At 31.2% G+C, this 26,086-nt stretch overlaps 8 protein-coding genes across 8 annotated transcripts; 4 read left to right on the top strand and 4 right to left on the bottom strand.

Annotated features, from left to right (window-relative positions):
• Positions 1-189: 189 nt before the first annotated feature.
• LOC107192834 (serine/threonine-protein kinase RIO1) lies at positions 190-2,213 on the bottom strand. Its single transcript, XM_015582170.1, has 5 exons — positions 2,148-2,213; positions 1,062-2,080; positions 768-979; positions 370-657; positions 190-291 (listed from the first exon to the last, which is right to left on the bottom strand). The coding sequence occupies exons 1-5, from the start codon at positions 2,201-2,203 to the stop codon at positions 190-192; spliced, it is 1,677 nt and encodes a 558-aa protein (XP_015437656.1). The 5' UTR covers positions 2,204-2,213.
• An 803-nt stretch (positions 2,214-3,016) lies between these two features.
• On the top strand, positions 3,017-5,826 carry LOC107192823 (dystrophin-1-like). Its single transcript, XM_015582160.1, has 11 exons — positions 3,017-3,029; positions 3,093-3,216; positions 3,289-3,496; positions 3,595-3,838; positions 3,898-4,009; positions 4,087-4,253; positions 4,310-4,425; positions 4,504-4,726; positions 4,801-5,125; positions 5,207-5,506; positions 5,582-5,826. Exons 2-11 carry the CDS (start codon positions 3,117-3,119, stop codon positions 5,701-5,703), a joined length of 1,917 nt encoding a protein of 638 aa, XP_015437646.1. The 5' UTR covers positions 3,017-3,029; positions 3,093-3,116; the 3' UTR covers positions 5,704-5,826.
• Positions 5,827-6,263: 437 nt separating this feature from the next.
• LOC107192825 (glycerophosphodiester phosphodiesterase 1) lies at positions 6,264-7,894 on the bottom strand. Its single transcript, XM_015582163.1, has 5 exons — positions 7,559-7,894; positions 7,129-7,304; positions 6,852-7,053; positions 6,548-6,777; positions 6,264-6,473 (listed from the first exon to the last, which is right to left on the bottom strand). Exons 1-5 carry the CDS (start codon positions 7,892-7,894, stop codon positions 6,332-6,334), a joined length of 1,086 nt encoding a protein of 361 aa, XP_015437649.1. The 3' UTR covers positions 6,264-6,331.
• Positions 7,895-8,871: 977 nt separating this feature from the next.
• Positions 8,872-10,371, top strand: LOC107192824 (factor VIII intron 22 protein-like). Its single transcript, XM_015582161.1, has 7 exons — positions 8,872-9,009; positions 9,090-9,136; positions 9,222-9,424; positions 9,502-9,703; positions 9,768-9,870; positions 9,942-10,060; positions 10,133-10,371. Exons 1-7 carry the CDS (start codon positions 8,924-8,926, stop codon positions 10,300-10,302), a joined length of 930 nt encoding a protein of 309 aa, XP_015437647.1. The 5' UTR covers positions 8,872-8,923; the 3' UTR covers positions 10,303-10,371.
• Positions 10,372-10,848: 477 nt separating this feature from the next.
• On the top strand, positions 10,849-13,260 carry LOC107192837 (UDP-glucose 4-epimerase-like). Its single transcript, XM_015582175.1, has 7 exons — positions 10,849-10,881; positions 11,739-11,988; positions 12,065-12,178; positions 12,257-12,433; positions 12,534-12,714; positions 12,821-13,102; positions 13,166-13,260. The coding sequence occupies exons 2-7, from the start codon at positions 11,743-11,745 to the stop codon at positions 13,258-13,260; spliced, it is 1,095 nt and encodes a 364-aa protein (XP_015437661.1). The 5' UTR covers positions 10,849-10,881; positions 11,739-11,742.
• Positions 13,261-13,355: 95 nt separating this feature from the next.
• On the bottom strand, positions 13,356-15,110 carry LOC107192810 (methyltransferase-like protein 4). Its single transcript, XM_015582146.1, has 5 exons — positions 14,856-15,110; positions 14,401-14,765; positions 13,905-14,079; positions 13,643-13,814; positions 13,356-13,546 (listed from the first exon to the last, which is right to left on the bottom strand). The coding sequence occupies exons 1-5, from the start codon at positions 15,108-15,110 to the stop codon at positions 13,356-13,358; spliced, it is 1,158 nt and encodes a 385-aa protein (XP_015437632.1).
• Positions 15,111-15,827: 717 nt separating this feature from the next.
• On the top strand, positions 15,828-19,618 carry LOC107192831 (lariat debranching enzyme-like). Its single transcript, XM_015582169.1, is given in 8 exon segments — positions 15,828-16,024; positions 16,136-16,427; positions 16,516-16,584; positions 16,587-17,113; positions 17,548-17,661; positions 18,740-18,843; positions 19,035-19,247; positions 19,328-19,618. Coding segments are annotated over 8 exon segments (1,704 nt in total). The 3' UTR covers positions 19,516-19,618.
• A 1,556-nt stretch (positions 19,619-21,174) lies between these two features.
• On the bottom strand, positions 21,175-25,467 carry LOC107192826 (ubiquitin carboxyl-terminal hydrolase 10). Its single transcript, XM_015582164.1, has 9 exons — positions 25,171-25,467; positions 24,438-24,624; positions 22,964-24,343; positions 22,688-22,886; positions 22,348-22,597; positions 22,188-22,274; positions 21,946-22,110; positions 21,585-21,813; positions 21,175-21,513 (listed from the first exon to the last, which is right to left on the bottom strand). Exons 1-9 carry the CDS (start codon positions 25,186-25,188, stop codon positions 21,227-21,229), a joined length of 2,802 nt encoding a protein of 933 aa, XP_015437650.1. The 5' UTR covers positions 25,189-25,467; the 3' UTR covers positions 21,175-21,226.
• Positions 25,468-26,086: the final 619 nt, after the last annotated feature.

Genomic DNA, 26,086 nt, shown 5'->3' on the forward strand with positions numbered 1-26,086 from the left:
TATTTTCGGATCATATTCACGAGGATATATAGGGCGTATGTTATTTTTTGTTTAAATATTTTCTATTTTCATTATTTCTTATTCAAATATTGTAAAGTTCAAAATTAAAAGAATCAAAATATTTCTTTTATACAATTAATTTGTATTTTATAATCTTTAAAATTAGGTTTACTCTAGTAATAGTAACTATTACTTTTTCTTCAGCACTTTTTCCTTCCGTTTTTTTATATGTTTCTTCATTTTAGCTTTCCTTTTCTCGGCTTGCTGTTCCTTCACGGCTTTTTTTCGCGCCTGAAATACAAATTTTATACTTTTACCCTGTACAGAATCTTATTCGAATATATTGTACAAAAGAAAGAAAAATAGTACTTTTTTACTTTCCGGACTCTCGTTTCGAGGCCGAGCCGAACTTACGAACTTCGATTCGCTTTCCTCTAGATTTTCTTCTTCACTGTCTTCATCGTTTTCGTCAGAATTATCAATTTCTTCAGACGAATCGATCATTTCCTTAACACCGTTGGTTTCATAGTCTCTGGCGAGAATTTCAGGAGTATCAATAGGCTTGGACAAGTCAGCTTTTAAGCCAACAAGGGTTTTATATATTAACTTTTCCTTTCCAGACTTAGCAAGCTTTATGTCGCGTTCAATATCAATGACCTAAACACGCTTATATTAAAATTGTATACCTGTGAAAATTAATACGCACATACAAGTTCATATATATTACTCATTATGGACATGTACATTTTAGTATTCTTCAACATTACCTGAGTTAAATTTTGAGGAATGTAAGCTTGCTTAAAAACTTGTTCTTCAATTTGTTGTACGGAATCAATGTACTGTTCATTTTTCTGTGTCATTTGCTCTGATATTTTATCTAAATAATTATCCATATTCTCTTCAGTTACAGTCGGATCTGTTATAAAGTCGAATAGCGCCTTAACAGTCATCACACCCACTTCATTCTTCTTAAAAAATTCTAGAAGTATAATTTAAATGATTTTAATCCCGAGGAATTAGTTGTTCTTTTAATTCATTATAAAATTTTTATGCTTATATACCAGTTATATTTGTACAATCCTTTCTAAGAAATTCAAATGCCATAGGATGATCGTGTTCAACTGCCTGAGATACATCTATTATCACTATAGACCCATTATAATATAGCATATTATACTCGCTTAAGTCAGCATGCACAAGCTTGCATTTATTATATAATTTCCACATTATTTCAATACATTCTCTATATAATTTTCTTGGTTTTGAAGAAGCAAGTACAACATCTTTTAGTTTAGGAGATGGCCAGCCATTAGTGCCAATGAAATCCATTAGTAGCACATGACTACGCAGCAAAATTGGTTTTGGAGCATTTACTCCTCCTTGTTGAAGACGTATCAAGTTTCGAAATTCTTTTTCAGCCCATGTTCGTACCATTTTACGGGGATTATGCCGACAATATCCATGACGAAAACGAAATTCTCCAGTGACATATTTATCTCGATCTTTGAATTGTAAAATTGACGTTTTATATATTTTTATAGCAAATTCTATGCCTGTCTTTGAAATTGCATGGTAAACATTGGCTTCTTTCCCTGTTGAGATACACCCATTAATCTCTGCAATTATACCCTGATTTAAAAGCTTAAATAGTATCATTCTTGTACGAGGATCCAAAACTTGTTCAACAGTTGCACGATCATGCTTGTCTTTAGTTCTGAGTCTATCTTTTTCTATGCGTTTATCATTTTCAATCAGAAGATTTTCTGCATGCACTGGTAAAGATGGGCCTTCATATTTTTCCATACTGATTTTATTTGCATAACGACGAAACAGTTTATCTGATGGTTGATAGTTTGTAATCTTCTTGGAAATATTTTGAGTATTGATATTTTGGGTTTGAATATTCTTTATAATATTCTTTGATCCAGTTTTCTTCTGATCTATATTCCAAAGAAAACTATTCTCATCCAAATCATCATCTTCTTCCATATCTTCTTCTTCACTATTTGATATATATAACTTATCTATATCTTTAGAGAGTTCACACTGAAATAGCGGTTGTCCTTTACATTTTGCTAATCTAAAAATAAAATATCATAATTAAATGACGTATTATTAGAAGAAATATAAATAAATAATACACATACGATATTTGATCCTCATCAGCATCACTGAATTGACCTTGTTCATCCTGCGTTGACATAATGCTAATTGTTTTTTAATCGTCACGTTTCTCAAAATATTGTCAAATGTTTCACACGATGATGATAATAAAAGTATGAAACTGTTATAATCACGTTTTCGTGAAGCTTAAATAGAAGTCAGGTTATATTTTAGTTACATTAAGGCGATTTTCAATTGACATGGAGAATTTATAATTTATTTTCTACCGTAGAAAAGTTCAACCTGCTTATTGTCAACTATGACGTTTTCATATTGTTATATAGATAAATTTATATTAAACATTATAAGCTAATTTACAGTAATTGCATCTAAATTTTTTCATACTTCTTCTTAAATATTTAAAAAGAATTTGTCCTCGTTTAAAAAAATTCAATTGTCTATCTTTAGTGTTTATTACCCATGATTAATGTGTGAAAACGATATTTTGTTTACATGAATCTCTATTTAAATTATAAAATTATGTTACGATGACAGAGAGTAAGATATTTATTACAACAAAGTACCAAAAATTTTATTCTTGTTGATTGTAGATTAATTATGAAATGAGGAGTAAATGAATTATATAAAGAGAAGAAATGCAGTGAAGAATCGTATTGTATGTTTTTCTTCATTAATGCAAAACATTTAAAATATGTAATAGGAATTCATTTTTCCATTTTATAATTTTTTGAAACTTCTTAATGATACAGTTGAAACATTAACTCAAAATCTGTTTCAGATTCTGCATGCTTGTATTTTTCTACAAGAATGTTTATCAGTATGATTATATTATTTAATTCTTGCTTTCTTACATCGAAACGCTATAAAAATTATGTGCAATTATAAGTGTGAAGTACTCTAAAAGGGTAAGCAATTTTTTAATATAAATAATTGGGTAACACTATTAATATATTTTTTGTTTATTTTAGGTGTAGACTTAAAAATACCTAAAGATGCAAAGCATTATGCGATCTATAGAAGAATGCAATATCATTCGATATGCATCTTACAGAACTGCAGCAAAAATGCAAATCTTACACAAAGAGCTTAGTAGTAAGTCTAATAGTATATTTTTTAATACAACAGCATTATTTTGTATATGATTTCTTCATTTCATTTTTATAGTGCAATATATTCAATTGGAATTAATTGCTGGAGTCTTTGAACGGCATAGACTTTCAATTACAGAAAACTGTGTGAATTTGGATCCAAGTGAAATTGAAGATGTTCTTTCTGACATTTATTTTGCAGCTTGTAAAGAAAATGATACTAATTTTGATGTTGATGTTACAACAAAACTTGCAGTGAATTATATTTTAACTACATTTGATAAGTATGTTATCTTAGGTGTTGCACCTTTTACATTTTCTAATGGAATTGAAAGAAAGGCATAATATTGTTTGACTATTACATGTTTAATCAATTTTGCAGACAATACACTAGGAGTGTTTCAGTATTTTCTGTAAAAGTTGCTTTAATACTAATGAGTTCTGGAAAATTGCAAGAAAAATATGGATATTTTTATCAACAATTAGCAGATCATAATGCATGTTTATCCAAAGCTAGTTTGCACACGCTACTAACTAATATCTGCAAAATAACGGAAATGCTTGGAGAAAGTGCTGCATATGGGTATCACAGTATTCAAACACATATTGACAATTGTTTTTCAAAGGTACAAAAAAACTTTTAAATATGTTTGATTTATACTTAATTCATCAAATTTCCTGATAGTCACAAGGATGTCTTGGAGTCACTGAATCAGAGTTTGCTGCATGGATTATGCAAGAACCTCTTTTGCTTGTTTGGATAACAACATTTAATCGCATGAAGTCTGCAGAACACAGTATGTATTATTTTACATCTTATAATAAGCCAATTTCAGTTTTATGAATATTTACAAATGTTTTTTTTTTATTTCAGTTACACATAATGTAAGATGCTCCTCTTGTAAAATAACACCTATTCAAGGACCACGTTACACATGCTTAAAATGTACAGCATATTATCAGTGTCAACAATGTTTTTTATATGGTAAAATGTCAGGAAAACATAAACTGAAGCATCCAGTTCGTGAGTTTTGTACCAAGGTATGTTATTATTCTTTATCTTTTTATACAGAATGACGTATATAAATTTTTTTCAGACTTCAAATCGAGAAATAACAAAATTAATTATTGAGTTAATAAGGAATAAATTAAGACTGTGTCCTGCCAGATCAATTGATGTGAATATTGAGGATCAACCACCACATGTAACTGGGTTGGTAGATATGACAAAATAATATAAAAATGTATGAATATATATGTACTTAATTTTCTTTTTTTTTCTTTGTTACAGTAATGAAGTGACATACATTGATAATGAATCCATAAGAAGTACAATGAGAAGACGAGTTTTGCATGATCCACAAAAAGAACTACAGAGTATAATAACTCACTTAGAAGAAGAAAATAAACAATTGCAGATTGAGTTGCTTGATATACAGGGTACTAAAGCAGAGAGACTTCAGCGCCATAGAACTACAATTGAATCACAGTTACAACGTCTAAAATTATTAAAAGTACAATTGTGTTTTATTCTTTAAGATATATAAAAAATCGTAATAACGGAACTGAAATACTTAATTACTTTTAGAAATATTTGTTTGCTGAGAGGAATCATATGCCTCGTGTAATTAATTATATGCAAAGTACACCAATGATTCCATCATTATCATTGAGATTAGCTGCCTTACCCATAAATTTTGAATTAAGTCCAATTATTCGCCAGGAAAATATAGAACAGATCTCTAATTCGAACGATACAAACACATTGCAATCGAATAATTTTAATGCAACACAATCTGGAGAATATGTTATTGAAGAAAATCATGACACTGGTACTGGGGAAGCTTCTGCCAGTTCAAATTTTGTTAACACACTAGAACCGACTCATATAGAACTGAGTACATGGATTGGAGGTATAACATTATCAATAATTCTTGTTGTGTGAAAATGCATGTAAATTTTTACATTTTATAAGTAACAATTCTAATTGATAGGTACTAGAAGATCAGAAATAAATCCAACTGATAGTGGCTTTTCCCAGTGGTTAGATTCTAATGACTCTGGATCTAAAAAAGAAAAGTATTCATTGAAAACAGTAACACCTAGCACTGATAATGAATCACCTTTAATTATTTCTGACTCTTTCATGGGCATTCATAGAGATAATACACCATCTTCTCTTCAAAGGCCTGACAAACATTCACAACATAGCAGTTTACAAAACATTCAAGGAGACTTGAATGATATATTAGATAGGTTGCAAAATATGGTCGCGGAAGACTGTTTACTAGACGGTATATTATTATATTGTAATGGTATAAATTGTTTTTATTATAAATTAATATCTTTACAGAAGTATATTGTTGCAGATTCTTACGTAGCTAATGATAATTGTAAATTAAAACGTGCAACAACAGAAATGGAAGATTTATTAACAGGACTCATTCAAGGTATGGAATCTCGCAAAAGTAAACTTACGACTATTGTGTGACAGATTTTGAACTACAACCAGTATTTCGTAATATCAACGTAAATATATGCAAAACATATCTCCGTCCGTGTACTCAAGCATTTGAAATGATACTTATCGATAGGTTATTGATATGAACTTCAATAGAGCAGTTGAAATTTAGTATATAGAAGTAATGTGCAATGATGGCAAACGTTAAAACAGTTTTTCTTGTATTATAAAAGATAGAACAATTAATACATACAAGTTTATAATTAGTTTAAAAATATCAGTTCTAACTTGATTAAAACTTGTGCGTGAATTTAATTTTCCATTAAAAATTTTGAAGCATTATAGTAATAAATTATTTTTATACAATTTCAAATGCAAATTAATATACATAAAAGTTACAGTTTACATACATATAAGATGAATGTGTATAATATAATAAAGTAACAAAAGAATAGTACTTTGTTTAATGAATACACACATGGTCAAAGTTTAAATGGGAATAAAAAATTTCTTTTTCTGTCATAAAATAACACCAAATTCGTAAAAAAAATATATAAATACAATTCATCGTTTTGATGAATAGACTAGATTATTTAAAGTAATTGATTTGTATGCCAATAGAATACACTCACTTATACTATATAAAATACATATGGTACTACATGTCTTTTTCATGTAATAATGTATCTGTTAAATAAGTAATTTTAAGGTGTCGTGAGAAATGTACTTTCTCTGATGGTAAGTTTACCGTCCATGCCATTACACGCACACCACGATTATGCCACGTTTGTACGACATACCTAAAATAAATATTGTAGAAAAAATATTGAATAATCTGTTTTACATAAATAACGTGAAAGATTTATGTACATACGGGTTTATCGTATCTTTATGCAATAATACAACCGAAACACCAGTAAGATAGTATACAAAATGATGAAATGCCCACTCATAAACATGATCGAATAAACCAACCGCCATATGTTTAAACAGATTGTTAAATCGAACTGGTCCTGGTCCGTCGAAAGCTAAGTATGACATTCTTGAAAAATAATACGGCCACCATGCTAGACTTGAAACAATTCTGGGTTCCTTTCTTCTAAGCTGCAATCACAAAATTGTTATTTAATTAGTCAAGTATTACTTATACTTATTCACATCTTTATATATTCAATTACCATATATATAATAATAGGATTAAAACTGGATACGATTCCCCTTTGAAATAATTTTGGATACTTTCTGTATGTGTCTAAAATTACTTGTACAACTTCTACTCTTGTTTCCTTTACATCTATAATTATTCTTTGTTCATTCTTTAAACATACTTCTAAGACATCATCAAATGATGGAATTTTTTCACCATCAACAAATTTTTCCCTATAAGTAAGACATTACATTTGAGGTTTACGTTTTCGTATAAATATTCTACAATAAAAACGTTCAAGTAAGTACTTAAGTGGGTGACTGTGGGTGATATCCAATTCTTTCAATTGATCCCATGTCATATCCTTAATAATTCCACTTTTTCCAGTAATTCTATCAATTGTTGTATCATGAAATACTATGGGTACATCATCTTTTGTAAGATGTAAATCAAGTTCAACTCCTTTGCAGCCTTTATCTTTGCTCTATAAAATATTGCACAATTATTGTTCTACCTGCCATTTAGTCTATAAAAAGCAATCCTTTAAAGTAAAAACTTTTTTGTTAGTACTACTATATTAATGTTCATATATACATTATCAAATAATTAAGCAATTTCTGTTGCTATATAGATACCTAGTATTCCAAACTAGATAACTAGTAATAAGTTGCTTTGTTATTTTTTTAGAGCGATTTCTAAATGTAAGAATAAAAACCATTATTATATATAGGATTTTACATTACGAAAGGCTGTTAAGCTGTTCTCAGGACAATCATATGCTCCACCACGATGAGCCACCACTCGCATGCAAAACTGCTCTCCATTACCATGATCCTTGGATATATTACTATCTTTTTTTGGTGAGAGGAGATTCACACCAAGCACTTCATGTTTAATCTGTATACTTGGCTGTGGAATTCTGGCTAATTTTAATCCAAATGTAATAACAATAGTACCCCAAACAATCCATGGTATACAGAAATGATAAAAAACACTTATCAAAGCACTCCAGATAGTTTGTAAAAATATCCACAATAAAGTACTGTTTAAAATTAGTTCAATAAATCCATGCATCTTTTAAGGGGATCTTTAGTGTTGTTAACTTCTTTTCCAAAGAAGGAACAAGAGTGTTATTAACTCTATAGAAAATAAGACATTGAATACAATACTGTTGCACAATGCTTTGGATTACTTGAGCATGTGATTCTGCACATTTTTGTAGACACTGTCTAAGCTCGATAATCTGTAATTGTGTGTTGAAAGTGCATTTTTGCACTGCTGTATCTACAGTCAACACAATGACAACTGGATGCTTTTCTGTACCTGAAACAGTTCATTCAATTCTTATTATGTACATATAACTGAAATCTATTAATTTCTATGTAATACAAACAACAAATATTGTGTGCCACTTAAACTTTCTCTATCATAAATTATCGTTTTCAATTAATCTCTTTCATCATAAGATGCAATTATGTACACTAAACAGAAATGATAATTTACCAAGATGTACTGTCGATTAACCCACAGTTTGTATTTTGCGTTTCTGTAACAGCAGATCCTATCACAACGTAAAACATAAAACGTCAGTTTCAGTATTAAGCAATGTTTATTAAATAAAGAATATTAAATCTGCAATATTTTTCATGGTAAAAAATATACACAAACAATGTATCGCACACTCGTCCATTGGCACGACTGATCAGACACTATCATACTATGTAATTTTACACAGTTGTGTGTACCAGCGGTCGTGTGTATATATGCACCAGCGCAGCGTGTCAATAGTACTGAATAGTTAGTACACAGTACACTGTATATACACACTCTTAGCGAGTTGTGTTAGTATCATCAAGTATCATTTATTTTTTTTCAATTAACAGGTAGTACCGAATACAAAAAATGAAAAATTATTCAGATTAAAGAACTCATTCGGCTAATTGCAAACAACTCGAGAATTAATATACTACTATAATTGATTGAAATTATATTGCACTAAAAAAGTATTATTTACAGCAAAAGAAATAATAACTATTTTATAGTGTGCAAATGTGCATGGAGACAAAAAGGCGCGTTAAAAGGAGTTGAATCAAAAGATTAGAAATGGCACACATCAATCAGAGATTCATAATGGGGGACACATTAGACTTTTTGACAAAATATCACAGTATATCTAATAAACTAAAAAAGTAGGTATATTATGTGTTTTCATTTTCTTAAGTAGTTTATTTCTTTTAGGCTTATTTTATTATTAACATTTCTATTTTAGACGCTTTTTAAGAAAGCCAAATGTTGCTGAAGCAAGCGATCAATTTGGTAAGCTACAGAAAATGTTGCAATTTATACTTTTTTTTTATAAATATGTAATCAAAGAAATATAGTATCGTTAATTGTTTTTAAGGAATATTGGCTATCGAATGTGAACAGAAGGAATTGTGGCAATATGCAGGCTTATGTTCATTAGCTGCAGCTAGATGTCAAGGAACATTAGACAATGTATCTTCAGAGTTGAACTTTTTAGTAAAAGCAGGTAGAGAATTTCTTGTGGCAGATAAAAAAGATAAGGATATAGGATGCCCCTCTATAGGACAGGAAAATACACAGGTTCATTATTTTTTCTACAGAAATTCATAGACAATGATATAAACGAGAAAATATTGAACTTTTAATCTTTATATCAGGCTGCTATAAGTTGTTTTGGTCATGCTCTGGCACGCTGCCACAATCAAGCAGGATTTAATACCATGTCTGCTGGATTAGCTCTAGAATTGGCAATAGCTTTAGGTCCTACTCCAGCTGGTACACAGCAACTGCATAAAGCTATTGATATTTTTCCAACTGCAAAAGCTATTAGCACACTGGTGTCATATCACATTAAGCAGGGTAATTATTGATTTAGATAATTGTGTTCAGTTAGGTTTCTTAAGTGAATATATTATTTATGTAGGGGATTATGTGTCTGCTCTACAAATTCTTAATGAGTTCGTTGAATTTATTGAGATTTATATCAATACTGGTGCAAGAGGCAACTACAGTGTTATATTACATAGGTATTGAAATAACAAAAATGTAAAAGCATGATTGTAATAATAGAAATTATAAGAATCACACACATGTGCAGGTGTGAAGTAACCAGAGTACTGTTATTACTCATACTTCAGCCATCACCACAGAGGCTTACACCTTCATTGGTCCAAGTATTAGAAAAATATGCATGGGTAGAAGAAACTTCAAATAATGGTAGGCAGTGGTTGTACCTTCATTTTAATAATTTGAACACATCCTAATTAATTAACAAATAATGTGTTACAGATTTTAATATGAGTGAGGATGAGTTGTTACTGTTACAATCTTTAGTGTTAGCATCTCAGTCACATGATTATCAAGCACTGTTAGAATTGGAAGGTGAATTGTGGCCCTCTTTGGATGCAGAACAAAGGGAATTATTGCACAAACTAATTCAAGTACTAACAGTGCAATGAACGAACAATGTTCTGCATACAAATAATAACAAATAATCTTGTAAATATTGAATAAACACCTGGAGTTCTTTAAATGTATGGAGTATTTCAAATTTCTTTGCTCATTGAATTATATTTTATGCTTCCAAAGTACATCTGAAAATGATTTCCCTGATGAAATAACATGTTGCTTAAACTGAGTACATTTTAATGAGTCAATTCTGTACAAATCATCTTATGATGCAAATGGTCACTGTTCGAGCCTCGTACGTGTGTCGTCGTTCCCTCCATTCTTAGCATGAAAAAGGCAGGTAAACGGTGTGGCGTTGGCTCTGTGTGAATGGAAGAACTTGTTGCAGCGGAAAGCAAGGACTCGAGAGGATCGAAGTATAAAGTGTGCGTGCCTTCACAATGATTCGTGCGATGGTACCGCGGAAGAGGGGATGCCTTGCGTTCCACGAATATACTAAACTCTACTTTCTTATACCAGAAGACGAAGCAAGTGGTCGGAACCGTACTCAGTGATTACGCGGCCGCGTCCTCGAATCCTTCTGCATTAATCTGACGTAGTCTCATAACTTACAATCTTGTGTTACCGAGGTAAAAATTTATTTTTGTCTGGTCCTAATAATTCTTTTTTAATTAAACACGTATACATTTAATTAAAAAAAAAGCATTCGATGTATAGTTGTACTCTTTATAATTACAGACATAAGTTAAAGAAGCTTCACTATTAACATATTATTTGATATTTGTAATATCACACAAAACGAAATTGTATTCGTAATTTTCATAAGTATTTTTATTTTTACCAGCTACGATCTTCATACATTAAAAACATAAGGAATTGATATTTTTTACTAAAGAGAACTATGTAATTACATTGTGTTCGAGTTGTTATTTTTTGAAGAATCGGAAAAGCGTTTATAATGTGCCAGAGGTGTCTGAACTTCGTGTACCGTTAAGTGGGTACTCTGATGTAGGACTTTAAATAATCTTTTTCATCATACAGTATGAAAAGTCATTATTTCTGTTACTATTTTTCTACATAATTTTGATCTTACGCGTCGTATTACCTTATTTCTCTTACGCGTAGCGGAAAGTTTTGTAAAATGTTATGTTGGAAATTGAAAATGTTCTGTAATATGTAGACGTGCTTCCAATTGAAAGAGGTAATTTGATTTTGTGTAATTTTACATTAAATGTAGAAGTGTCTACTAAAAAATAACTGTTTATCGCACGCGTTATAAATGTAATAGATGTACCACGTGTTTTAACGACCTTGAACTCCACACAGTTCAACACAGGTGAATGTACGAAGCACCTGCGTATCTCACTTTGTATGGGGGACAGTATTTACGAACTATTCTCGCTTATTTCGGTTTTCAAAAAGTACTGTAAAATGATCGAAATAAGTGTATGCAATTTTAATATTTCAATCCTTCCTTTTCTGGTAGGAGAATGAGCACAGATTGGAGAACCATTTTCGTGACCGGCGGAGCCGGTTACATCGGTAGCCACTGTATTGTCGAGCTTTTGGAAAGCGGGTACGATGTTGTAGCGATAGATAACTTTGCTAATAGCGTAACTGAGGGTTGCGGTGAATCCGCGGCTCTTAAAAAAGTTGAGCAAATAACAGGGAAGAAAGTTACTTTCTACAATTGTGATCTGATCGACCGGGATAAACTCGAAACAGTCTTCAGTAAGGTACTAAATAGTTTGTTGACAACATTTTTTCTTTTTTTTCGATAATATTTAAACAACACATTACTTTTAATTTTAGCACAAAATAGACTGCGTGATCCATTTTGCGGCAATAAAGGCGGTTGGTGAATCGATGCAAGTTCCTCTTCATTACTACCGAAATAATATTATTGGTGCCATCAATTTACTAGAAGTAAAATCTATTTGAACAAGCTTTTAAGTAGGTACTATTTGATCTATTATAAAAATAAATGGATATTCATTTCTTCAGGTAATGAAAGCTGCTGGATGCTACCAATTAGTTTTTAGCAGTTCTTGCACCGTATATGGAGAGCCGAATGTACTTCCAATTACAGAGGAGCATCCGACTGGTAATATTACGAACGTGTACGGTAGAACAAAATATTTTATCGAAGAAATGCTTAAAGATATATCGACATCTGAGAAGGTGTGTTTAAAATTGTTAACTTTGAAGAGTATTGATGATTCATTAACAAAGAAAGATCTCTGTAAATATATGTACATATTTTCGTTATTTTATTCAACAGAATTGGAATATCGTTTCTCTAAGATACTTCAATCCAGTAGGTGCTCATCCTAGTGGCTTGATTGGAGAAGATCCTACAAAACCATTTACGAATTTAATGCCTTATATAGCTCAAGTAGCCTTGAGGCATAAGCCTGAACTCGTTATTTTTGGGGGCGATTATCCCACGAAAGACGGTACAGGTAATATCTAATCGTTTTAATATCTTTTAAATGATACGTCGCGAAAAGAATACTTTTAATTAATTTAATTATTTATGTATCTTCAATCTTTACATCTTTTTCACAGGTGTACGCGATTATATTCACGTAATGGATCTGGCTGCTGGTCATGTGGCGGCTCTAAATGCTTTACATAAACGACATTTGAGGATAAAAATTTATAATTTAGGTACCGGCAAGGGTGTGTCTGTACTCGAATTAATTAAAACTTTCGAAAGCGTTACAGGAACAATAGTACCGTATGTTATTAAAGACAGGAGGGACGGTGACATAGTGTCTATGTACGCTAATACAGATTTAGCAGAAAAAGAATTAAGATGGAAGACCAAATACAATGTCGAACGGATGTGTAAGTAAATCAATATATTCATTTTAAATTCAACAATTGCCTAAGAATGTTTGTAATATATAGGTGAAGATTTTTGGAGATGGCAAACAAAGAATCCATATGGCTACCGTGCACCAGTTAAAAATGGTACCAGCGAACATGTAAATGGCACTTCATAATGATACAATCTGATTTTTTTGAAAGTATAATTAATTTATAATAATAATAATAAAACAAAAATATTGAAATATTTTTCATATATTACATGGCAGTCTTAACTAATCAATCTATTTACATCTATTTTATTATTATCTTGAATTTCTTGTGCTTCTTCTACGACTGTATAGAGTGACGTGTGTTGAAACTTCAGAACTTCAAGACCCCAACTTGTCCACTTAGGAAGTAAGTATCTTGCAAATATTTCTAAACACTTTGGTTCATTTGGAAGATATCCTTTCATAACTTCTATAATTTTGAGTAATATGTTTATGCAACTTGATTACTGTATTCATTTAATAAAAAGCGTTAATAATGCCGATGTATGATTAATAACAATCATACCTGTAAGTGGTGGTTTGTGAGAATGTACTGCACTCGGAACACTTATTATTATTTTTTCATCTGGAATTTTTATTTCATCACCATTTAATACAGATCCTAACACTAGCAATTCATAAGGCTGTTTCCCAAGTGTTAAATTGAAGTTACATATTGTATTCCCTGCTTGAGTGACCTAAAATATAAATCAAACCAACTGTTAATGACATTTCTATCAACTATGTCTTTTAGAAATCTGTAAATATTATGTACTTATTGTATTTACTTTTATCCAATACCACTTTGCCCTATATGTAATACCCCATGATGGGAATATATTGTTAAAAATACTATGAAGATGACTGGGAGCATTGGTGCACCATATTGCTACAAGTCCATTTGAACGTAATAACTTCCCAATTGGTATCTTGGCTAACTCCTCGTTATACATCATTTTATAACTGTTTTAACATAAGAACATTAGTCACAATTTGCATAATACATAAAATACATTCATAGCAGATAGCTATTAGCATTATTATGCGCAGAATAATTCTATCTAAAAGAAAGAAGACTATAACAATTCTAAAATGTGTCAATGCTGTTTCAACATTGTTTAACAATATTTTTATCTTGAAAAATTGCATCTAAAATCTTATTTACCCATATGCTTGAAAAACTGAGAACAAGGAAAACTTATACTATTATCAAAGTCCTTATTCTCATTAAACTGTTCAGAAAGTTTGTTTTTTATTGGCTTATACTAAACCATACAAGATCACCTAGCTTCTAGATATCTGGTTTTTTTCCTTCTTATAGACTTGTTCCACCAAGGAGGATCCAACAATATAAAATCATATTGATTGTTTAGTTCTAATTTCTTGGTAATATCTTGCACATCATAACAATAAAAACTACATTTCTTTGGGAAAACATATTTTTTTTCTTTTGTTCTTGAAATAACGGCTACATTTGTATCATTGCAACCATAAAAGTATTCTTCTTCCACAGAAAATGTATCCTGATAAAATTGCTGAGATACCAAGCGTGCTGCCTCATTATTATTAGGTGTTACATTGGACACAAAAAAACCTTCTGTTTTTGCGGATGAAATCATTCGGTTAAATGTTTGTTTAACACAATTGATCTATAAAATACATTACAGTAAAAATTTCAGTTCTATTTTTATCTACTAGATATTACAATTCTTTTATTATTAATAGATCTCTTTACAAACCTCTTTCAAATCTTCTTCTGGCAAAAGTTTTGATCTTTTTCTTTTTTTACATTTACTTTGTAACTGGTTTTCTTCATATCTAACGGATCGAGTTGTTTGATTTTCACGTAAATACTGAGAATTTATTTCGAATAACGTCTCATTAAAAATTAGCTTGCACTGCATATTGGAATCCTTTACGTTTTTATAAGTATCATTAAGGTATTGCAAATGGGATATAATCCACCCTTCTTCTGCAGTGAAAATAATACTCATAGTTGACTCAAATGCACTGGACTATTAATTACAATTACTTATTTTTAATCTGCATATTCCAATCCTACAATTTCCTTTCTTTTGTATACACATCTCATATGGAAATTCGACTGTGAAATGCAGTAGGCTCTTGATAATAGTTCGATGCTTGGGTCTGCTTGTCTGCTCACGAACTCTTCCCGTAGTAGGGGATAATGTTTTAGAGCATTTTAGAGTTCGATGCATTTGGAGGCAATGGTTACAGCATGGTGAACGCGATACAAGCTCGTATTTACACGGCAAGCCATATACATGTGAAGAGAATTTGTATCGTATAATAGAGTGTAACTAACATTGTATGTACACATAAGTTTGTTTCATCTCACTCTCGTTTTTGGCGAAACAAAAGAGATGTAAAATCGTGAAGGCGATAACGACGCGAAGATACATAAATCGTATTGGTATCGAGCAATACCGAGAGTCTATTGCATAAATAGGTCTATTGTATTTATATGTACATTGAATAAGTTCATTGTATACAGATAGGGATAGGTACACCGTTGTTATAGCAACGACATCAGAAAATGGCTGCTGCGTCGAAAAGTTGATAGGTTAGGATAGGTGGTTGTATTATTTTTCTTAGATATTTTCAGATATTTTGGTAGTTAGACAATTCAACGGGAAGTAGGCGAACGTGTTAATAATTGTGAAAGTAAAGAATCACGAATAAGAGTCAAAATGAGGATCGCTGTCGAGGGTTGTGCTCATGGTGAATTAGATATTATTTACGAAACTATTCAAGAAATGGAGAAAGTTGATAAAAAGAAGATAGATTTACTCATTTGCTGTGGAGATTTTCAGTCTACAAGAAATTTAAGCGATCTGAGCTGTATGGCAGTACCTGATAAATATAAAAATATGTGTACCTTCTATAAGTAAGCAATTGATTATATATTATTAATATTAAAGTTTCTTCAAAATTTTCCAGAGAAGTTTTCCAGTCTTTGTTGTTGCATAATTTGAATCAATTGTACAATGTGTTACAGATATTATTCTGGAGAAAAAGTTGCTCCTGTATTAACAATTTTTATTGGAGGCAATCATGAAGCATCAAATTATCTTCAAGAACTATCATATGGTGGATGGGTAGCACCAAATATCTATTATCTTGGATATGCTGGTGTTGTAAAAATTGGTAATATTAGAATTGCTGGGCTATCAGGCATTTATAAAGGTCAGCACTTGATGCAAGGCCATTATGAAAAGCCACCCTACAATGAAAATACAATTAGAAGTGTGTATCACACAAGAAATTTAGATATATTTCGATTGAAACAGGTAATTCAAAAACTAACTTTTTGGTTTATACATTTCACAGTGATTTGAATTTTCAAATGTTGCTTTATTGTGTTCCTTTTTTGTATAGCTCAGTGGCAATATCGATATTTTCTTATCTCATGATTGGCCAGCAGGAAACAAGAATTCCTTACTAGTATAGGTATTTCAATTTTCTTTTATTGCAGAAGTGACATTGAAAATAATATGCTTGGTAGTCCACCAAGTATGGAACTCTTGGAACACCATTATCCAAGTTATTGGTTTGCTGCACACTTACACTGTAAATTTGCAGCTCTTGTTCCTGAGAAAGATGGAACAAGAGTAACTAAATTTTTAGCCCTAGATAAATGTCTTCCGAGAAGAAAATTTCTACAAATACTTGAATTAGAGCATGATCAAAATTTACCACTAAAATTAAATTATGATTTAGAATGGCTGACAATATTATATTTGACGAATCATTTATTAAGCGTAAAAAGTGGTATTCATTATATGCCTGGACAGTATGGTAACAGTAGATGGATATTCACACCCAGTGCAGATGAAAAAGAAAACGTTTTGAAAAGATTTAATCGCAATTTAGAAATTCCATTAAACTTTATACAAACCACAAAGCCATATAATCCTGATGTTTCAGATGCTTCGATTGAACCACCAAAATTATTAATAAATAATCAAACTACACAGTTCTGTAACATTTTAGGGATTGATGATCCATTTATTTTACTACAGTTAATGAGCAATGTAAGAGAATTTAAATCGAATGAATCATTAATAGAAACACCCTATGAACAAGTGTCAGGTTCTATTGATAACTCTGTTTCATTTGAGGAAGATAGTGTTTTGAATTCTACTTTTGATGTTAGCTTAACTGGGGATTCTTTTAATCGAACATCACCATTAAATTTCTCTCCTAAATGTAATAGTGATGAACAAGATCTACAAATAAATAACAGTAAAGAAGCTGTACATGAAAGTTTAAACAGTTTAACATCAACAGTCAATTTAGACTGTAAAAGTGACAGTGAGTGACAATCTGATTGCAAATTACATACAGTGCTGCTTTAGTCACGTAATAAAATTTAATGTTTATATTTCAGGTTCTAAGCATTTTATACAGACTGAACCAAATTGTAAGAAATTTAAACGACGAAATTATTCCATATATTCAAATACACTCTAAATGCAATTCAAATGATTTATTCCAGAATTAAATCTTTTTAGTTACAACATTGTTGTATATAGAGGACATTGATGAATTATGTAAGGGATTATTATGTACAGTAAATTCTCGATGAGTGTACGAAGGCTCCTCGACACTGACAAAAAGAGGTCCCTAGGTCTAACGCTGGCTTTTTAATGAGGTTTAGCACAGTGATAAAGCTTAGAATCATGAAGCCAATGATATTTGTTTCAGCCGCATGTGGCTATTAATTTATGGAACATTTAATTATAAACGATTCACGATTTTACGATTATTGAAATTATAACAATGTTTTTGGCGGAATTTATGTTGGTTTTTAATTTACTACAGATTCTATTTTAGGGTATATTATGCTAGATTGTCTTATATATTCTGTATATTATTGTATTATACAATTTAGTAGTTCTAGTGTTAATCTTCTGTGCCGAGGAGCTTTCGAAAATTCATCGAAGAATTACTGTACATAAATGTGATACTTTTAGGAAATCATTTTCTGATACACAGGAAAACATTACAAATGCTGTTGTATATTTGCTTTTATTTTTATTGAATAAAAGATCTTATTAATAGCTTCTGTTTACTTCTATTATGATCTCTATTGTTTTTATTAATTGTGTAATTATGGTAATTCACTTCTCCGTCGGGTCTGTGCTTTTATTATGAAAATGTATGGTATGCCACCTGGCAACTCGAATATGGTACTAATTAGCGAGGAGTTTGGACGTTTTACCGTAGATGGCATTATAGACATAACAGAATGAAATATTATGATATTAATTAAAAACGCAACATCTAACGATTGTTAACGCGCAGTATTGGCTCGGGAAGTTTAAAAGAAACATCTGACACTGTTGGAAAAAATAAAAAGGACATTACATATTATTAAAGAATATGGTTTAAGAAGTAGTAGTCAATTCGATTAATGACTCTCGTGACTCTTCAGTTACGCAGTGGGGTAGACGTGTGTGAGCGTGGTTATGTTTATTCTCCCAGGGATTATTGTAAAATAAATATGGCATAATGTCATTAGAATAGTAATTTTTGTTAAATTCAGTATATACGTATGTATATACATCGAACCGGAATAAATAGAGCAGTATTAATATAGAATGGATAAGTTAACACTTATTTCGGGGACGTTGTTTCTCGCTGCCGATGTATTTGCAACTGTCAGTCTTGCTATGCCTGACTGGATCATTACGGATGTTGGTGGTGAGTGATTATGAATTATTCACTGTCTATTGTTTTTTACAATACTAATTACTTGATTTCATTGTACTGTTTAGTAATAACAATTATAAACAACAATGTGTATATTTGTTTACGAAATTACACAGCAGACATTATGTATGTGTCTTTCATTCTAAGTGTGTTAAATTCCTTCAATCTTTTATGTGTTATAGGAGATACTAGATTAGGGTTAATGTGGTCTTGTATAACATTGTACAATAGATCTCAAGTGTGTTACAGTCCAGATTTAGAGCCAGAATGGTTGATGGCTCTTGTGTGCATTTTCATTGGTTGCATTTTAATAACTGCAACAATAATCCTGTTAGCTAGTTCTCATTGGGATCGCAATGTTATTCCCTATGCAAGATGGGTAGGATTCACAGCTAGTAAGTACATGTAATATTCTTAATGACTCGATAAGAAATCAATTTATTTCTCTGTTATTGAACTCACAATTGTATTTCAGTGGTATTATTTTGCCTAGCAGCAGTTATATTTCCAATGGGCTTTCACATAGTTCAAATTGGTGGACAACCATATCAATTACCAAACTCTCACCAAGTTGGTAATTCTTATATTCTTTTTGTTCTAGCTTTGTGGATTACAGTAATCTCAGAATTATTTGCAGGCAAAGTTTGTCTCCCACATTTCTAGCATTTTTCATTTTTTAAGTGTATTTCTTACATATGCTTGACTGTTGTAGGATCTATAATATTTATTCTAACTGTATAACACAGTAATTAATAAATATAGTGCAAATTAATAGATTATAAATAAATAGTCAATGGAAATATTACAGGGAACTATGTGTATTGTTTATTTATTAAAATATACCGTTTGATATTAAAATGTGATAATATAATAAATTAAGTGCAAATGTTTAGTACAACATTTTATAATAAATGATAATCAAATCTTCCATAACATATATACATACTTTTATTAATTTCTATAAACCGTAGATATATATTTACATTTCCACAGGAAGTAAATGAAAATTATTACTTTGTATTCTGTCACACAAATTACAACTGTAAAATTTTACTTAAAACATATCTACATTATCTGGTGAATAACATGTAAATATTGTGTGTAAGATATTTTGCAATGGGATTCTATAACTTTGCTGCTTTATTAAATTACTGTTTGCATGTAAAATATAAGCCATAAAAAATATGGTATAATGAAAGAAAGAAAACAATAAAGGTACAAAATCATACATACGTTAACCCAAAGCAAAACAGAACAATTAACATTTTCTTCATACAAAACCAACAACTTCAACTTCCTTAATTTTAATAGATATTTTAATGCGTAAGTATCTTGAAATAATTTAAGCATTTCTATAATTGGAAGGACATAATACAATTAATTACTTGCTCATTGAGTCTAAATTCTTTAAATTACTGTCTCATTAATTTTGTTACAAAAAATAGAAAATATAGTTTTACATGTATGGACATGTATAAAAGGTAAATATATGAATGTTTTTTAATTTTTTCAAAAATTTCACGATTAAAAATGCAAATCTGACACGTACAATGTAGATTTGTACACGAATATGGTGTTTATACAATATGCCTTACTAACGATGTTAGTATTCCACCTTACCAATTATTTCTTTTGTTTAGAAAGTGTTTTTAACAAACTTTTAATCATAACTAAATGAGAAAATAATACTGAAATTAACAAACTGTAAGAGATGAATAAAGTTCCAGCAATTAAGAGATCAGTAAATTATTGTAGAATAAAATGACGAAATTATTGGCAAGCTGGAATTAGTACTTATAAGTGCGGAAGAAGGTTATATACAAAAATAACTTACGGCGTAAGATGTCCTTTTTTTAGATATATATAAAATTTGCATTTCATAGAAATTTTGTCATTAAAGTAGAAAAACTGTTATCTATATTTTCACCTTCTTTTCTACAAAGTTATAATGTATGTTTATCCTCACATATTGTATACTCACAATCAGATAAGAAAGATATGTACAAGAGATCTCGACATTTAATATTCTTTATAAAATGTAATGTGTAAGCGCTTAATCATGTAACTTCAATAGAACTATGAAAGCCAAAATCAAAACTCTTATTCAACTTCAACTTTAACTGTCTTTTTATTTCGTGTACCAAGAAAACTATGCATAAAACTTGTAACAACAATCTTAGTACAAATATTCGATGGAAGTACAGCATGTTAAAAGGAAATAGCATTTTGTTTTTTCCTGATATTGGATAATAAACATTCTCTGTATTTAGATATAAATATCAACAAGAACCGCAAAACTGTAAAAGCTATTCTTCCAAACTGCCTATTTAGACTTAAAAATACAGTTTCATCTAGACGTTTAATGCTCTTCTTTCTAACGTGCTTTACCGCTATTCGACTGATTATTTCCAATAGTGTCGCATCTTCGATAGTATAATAAATATGGAACTCTGGGAGGAGTTGGCTTTAATACGTTACTTTCTGAAACTCCTTTTAGTGAACTGTCATCATACCTGACCCAACCACCGTATCCAACGTGAAAGGCGTCCGTGACGTAATGACCCTTTGTTGCTTCTTTTCCATCATGATAAGTAACAGCAAACAATTTATAGTGTTTTTGCTTGGGATTTAATTTTTTCACAGCATTTGGTGACAAGAATTCTGTAATAAATTATGTTTGGTATACGTTGGGTATGTATCAATTGAAAAACGACGACAATAAATTTACTTACTACTATCTAATTTCAAATCAACTGGAAACTCCACACTTTTCACAATCTTTGAGCAACCATCAAGTTTGTAGTCGAACCATTTTAAGTGTAATATAAGAATGACGGGTAATTCTTCTAAGGTAACTTGTTTCCAGGCCTCTATTTGTTGTTTTGTTTTACTACACGTCATTCCTTCTAATTGGTCTTTTCCAACCAGAATTTCGAGTGCGCCTTTCACGGATACAGCTTTCTAAAAATTAATCGACTGATTAATGATACCATTATTGTGAAATAGTTACACACAAGTTAACGATACCATTACTTATGATACTTTAATGATACCATTACAAGTTATTAAAAAAAAAAAAAAAAAAATAAGTACCTCAATATCAAGTTGTAACGTAAAAAAAGGTTGAACGTTATCTGTTGGCTGTTCTCCTGCTCGTGATACTCTAGACCTCAATTGTCCGCGGAATATATCAGATAATGGTGTTCTACCGAATTCGGTACATCGTGTGATAGATCCTTTATTTTTTGGGCCCATTACCTAAAGTATAATGATATTAATATTTGTCTCTTGCAGCCAGTTATTAAAATATTAAAATACTTATAAGGTGGTCTTACCTTCCACTCTTCTTCTCCGTTGTTATAATTTATATTAGTTTCAACATTAGTCGTTACGTTTTGGTCGTTATTTATTAATTTAATAAGCTGGAATAAATAATTGTTGGTTACTTAAGTTGTAGCGCTTAGATCTCGATTAAAATGTATGATATATTCGTACTTCAAGCATTTCATCATTGATACCATTCAGAAGGCACGAAAGGAATTCTTCTGCATCTTCTTGACGCCCTTCCACAGAAAATACACCCGCGGCTGATGTATTCTTCAACATTGTATATACATAAGAAGGTTCAAAGGCCACTCCACTTTGTATGTCTACTACCGTATCTTCTCCCCGTTTGTTTGCTCTATCTTTTCTAGCCAATCGTGCACCATCCGATAGGGGTGTAAATTCATATACAAATTTGATCCTATATGAAAAAAAAGTTGCACAGTTATTAAAATTATTGTAATTGAAAGCAACAATGATATTTCTGTGGGCTACAAGAAATTTTACTTACATATTGTCGATAAGTGGAGTGGAAGACATTTTACTGGGATTTTTAGAATGTGGTAGAGCCATTAAAAGATTATAAAAAGGTGGACAAGCTAGCAAAGCTTGTAATATACTATTGATGTAACAATAATTGCTACGATTTGTTAATCCTCGTGGTAATAAACTTACGGTTTGTTTATCCATTTGATAATTCAATAAAAATTCTGAAAAAATGTATTACAAAAAATAATTAATACGTAACAAGATACATATTTGTTAGATTCGTTTAAATAATACTTACCGCCCATTCGATAAGCGATAGGATCATTATAACGATTCTGCAATGATTCTGCTTGTGTGTTCTTATTTTCATTTACAATGTTTTGAGAACTAGATGGTGAATTATCATTTGTAAAATCTGGTCTACTAGTACAGTGATCTTTTTCGGACTGTGACAGTACTTTTGGGGTCATATTATTTTCTGTAATTGGGCTAGCAGGTAAAGGATTAATGCGTGCCATAGGTTTGTAATTTGATGGAGTCAATTGGGTATCTGTGTTTCCTTTTTTCAGGACACTAGCCCACGATATACTAGATGCACCTGAAGGTGATACAGTGGAAACAGCTATTGGAGTAGTAGTAGTAACAGAAGTACTGATTGGTATTTTAGTGACAATTTCATCCTGCATACTCTTGACAGATGTATCCTCTTTTTGTGCTTCATTTTCTCCTTTAGAAATTGGTTTTGACAACGTCTTAACAACAGTAGTTTTGATACTAGAAACAGTTTCATTCTTATACTCCTTATCAGTTTCTCCGTTTTGTTTTACTTCAATGCTACTATTAATATTTACGCATGGCACATCATTCTTTTCAGCTCCGTTACAATTTTCATTCACGGTTGATACAATATTGTGTTCTATTTTCACATTTACAGGGGGTACTTTTCCATTTGCATTGGAATTCTTTCTGATGGCAGTATTATTGTCCACGTTATCAGTGCACTGTTCGACTTTACTATTATTCACAGTTATTACTGTAGTAACTATATTGGTCTGAGAAGAGTTATCCTCTTCATTTATTTGATGAAATGGTTGTTTGACAGGTGTGTAGACATTTTGCACTCGTTTCTCGTGCGATTTTGTGGTTTGTATTTTTGTACAGTCTTGAGCAGGCTGTGAAAGTACCGGTGCTGGTTGTCGAATACATCTCATATTATTAGATGGAGGATGATATGGAGGATATCCATATGTGGGCTGTGCATGTGGATGTGTGCTTGTGTGTGTATGAAGATTCGGTTGATATATTGCTAATGGAGGATAGTGTACATGGCCTGAGAATTGTTGTTGTTGGGCTTGATCTGGATACATAACGACAAAAGATAATTGTGGATGAAATTGTCCTTGTTCTCCCATGTATCCTGGTTGCATTTCATTTGCAGGATTCATTCCACGACTAAAATTGTCTCTCCTTATACCTCTTCCTCTATTATTTCTTCTATTATTTTCTCTATTACAGTTGACATCATGAATTTCACCTCCAAGATTATATCCAGGATGAGAATAAGTAATGGCAGGCAAGAATGGTTGTATATGAGCATCTGTTGGAACTGGGTACATAGGTGGCCCTTGCCATTCGTTGCACATTATTTGTTGTGTATATGAAGGTGGTGGTGGTATTGCTATACAAGATATAAGATTATGTTATAAGTTGCTATATATATACATAAAACATAAATAGTTGTATGAAATTATCATTTCGTATAATGCAATTACCATTATGATACCATTGATTTTGTATCTGTGGAATCTCTGCTATAGAAGCATTGATATCATTGTTGGTCTCAACTATATCCCATGGCAACTTTAAGGCATCTGTAGTAATATTGGATTTCAAAATACTTATTAAATGATCCTTATCATTATCATTTAAATCATCTAAATCCAAAAATTGAAAATCAAGCTGAAACAATATAACATAATAATTAAGATACTGTGCATTGGCACAAGAATTAATTTGAGTTTTAGAGAAAAAATTGTTTATGGTAACAAGAGTATACGCATAAAAATGTTACATAGTAAGAGATACACAGTATTCATAAATAATTTTAGGTCAATCAATAAATATTCAGCAGTGTCACCCCATGATAATCTATTTATTTATGAGTAAGCATGCACTGTTATTCTTCATTCATTAATTCTTAACAAAATTCTTGTATGCCAAATGTGAATGACAATGAAAACTAATATAAAATAACAATGGCCTACACAATAACGTATAATGTTACTAATAACTGTATCTTTTTCCAATGTGTACACAATATATTACATTGTTCATACTTAAACAAGATTTTTCATTGTCTATATTTTACGATATAATCAACGAGACTTTCAATTTTAATATGTAACCATAAATCTAACCTGAAATCCACGACACACAGTACGAACATTGAATATAATTATAACTTTTCTAAGTTTCGTGTTAAACGGGTATGCAAGAAAATCGTACCTCATTTCGAAAATCCATGGTTAAATCCAAGCGCGGTATAAAACATTAAAAACAATACCAGCAGAGAGACATGAGGCTCCGGTGATTTGTGTCGGCAACGAAAAGGTTCAACGTCGGAGTTAACACTAATTTTGCTTTTTATTTTCGCGAAAATCACGTGAAGAAGGTGGTCGACAGGCAAAATACAATCTTTGTATTGTTTTTGTGCAACAATGATATGGAAGCGGGAAGTACGGACTGTTAACAAATTACACAATATGAACGATCATATTTCGGCAGTTGTGTAAAAATGGGCCAAGCACGTTGCTCTACTGCTGGTTCCTTCTCTCTGCGAGATTGGCGTCGCCACTATCATTACTGCTTTGCAGGGATATCCATTGAAACAGACTTTCCCGCTCTCTCGTTTTTTGTCTATTTTTCTACCGTTTAACAGCGAAAAATCGAAATACGTAGCCACGATAGAAATGAGCATTAACTTTTAAACGGAACTGCAAACTGCAATACGTTGAAATAATTTTTATAAGTTTTCATATGTAACAATGGTTGCCTACTTATAGGACAATTCAAGTGGTTCTTCTCTATTATCTATTTTTCACTTCATTATGTCTATCAATTATTCATCGAAAGCGTTATGCATATATGCAATACATAGATTATGTATTTTAAGGTTCAGAAGGACATATATTTGTCGTTAAGCGATGCACGAGATTTAGAATAACGTTTCTGTTGTTAGGTCAGATTAGGAGAGACAATAATATACGTTGTCATGCTCGTGAGGAAGCTAGCTTAGTCGCTTTTCTTCCAGAACACTGAATTTCACCCTCAATAGTCGAAAGCAGGACCTACACTTTGGGAAGATCATACACTTCTAGATATGAAACTCTCGGTACGAAGGCTTGAGGTCTTGCTTCTAATC

The sequence above is a fragment of the Dufourea novaeangliae genome, unplaced genomic scaffold (assembly GCF_001272555.1).
Source record: "Dufourea novaeangliae isolate 0120121106 unplaced genomic scaffold, ASM127255v1 scaffold445, whole genome shotgun sequence".
NCBI classification, from domain to species: domain Eukaryota; kingdom Metazoa; phylum Arthropoda; class Insecta; order Hymenoptera; family Halictidae; genus Dufourea; species Dufourea novaeangliae.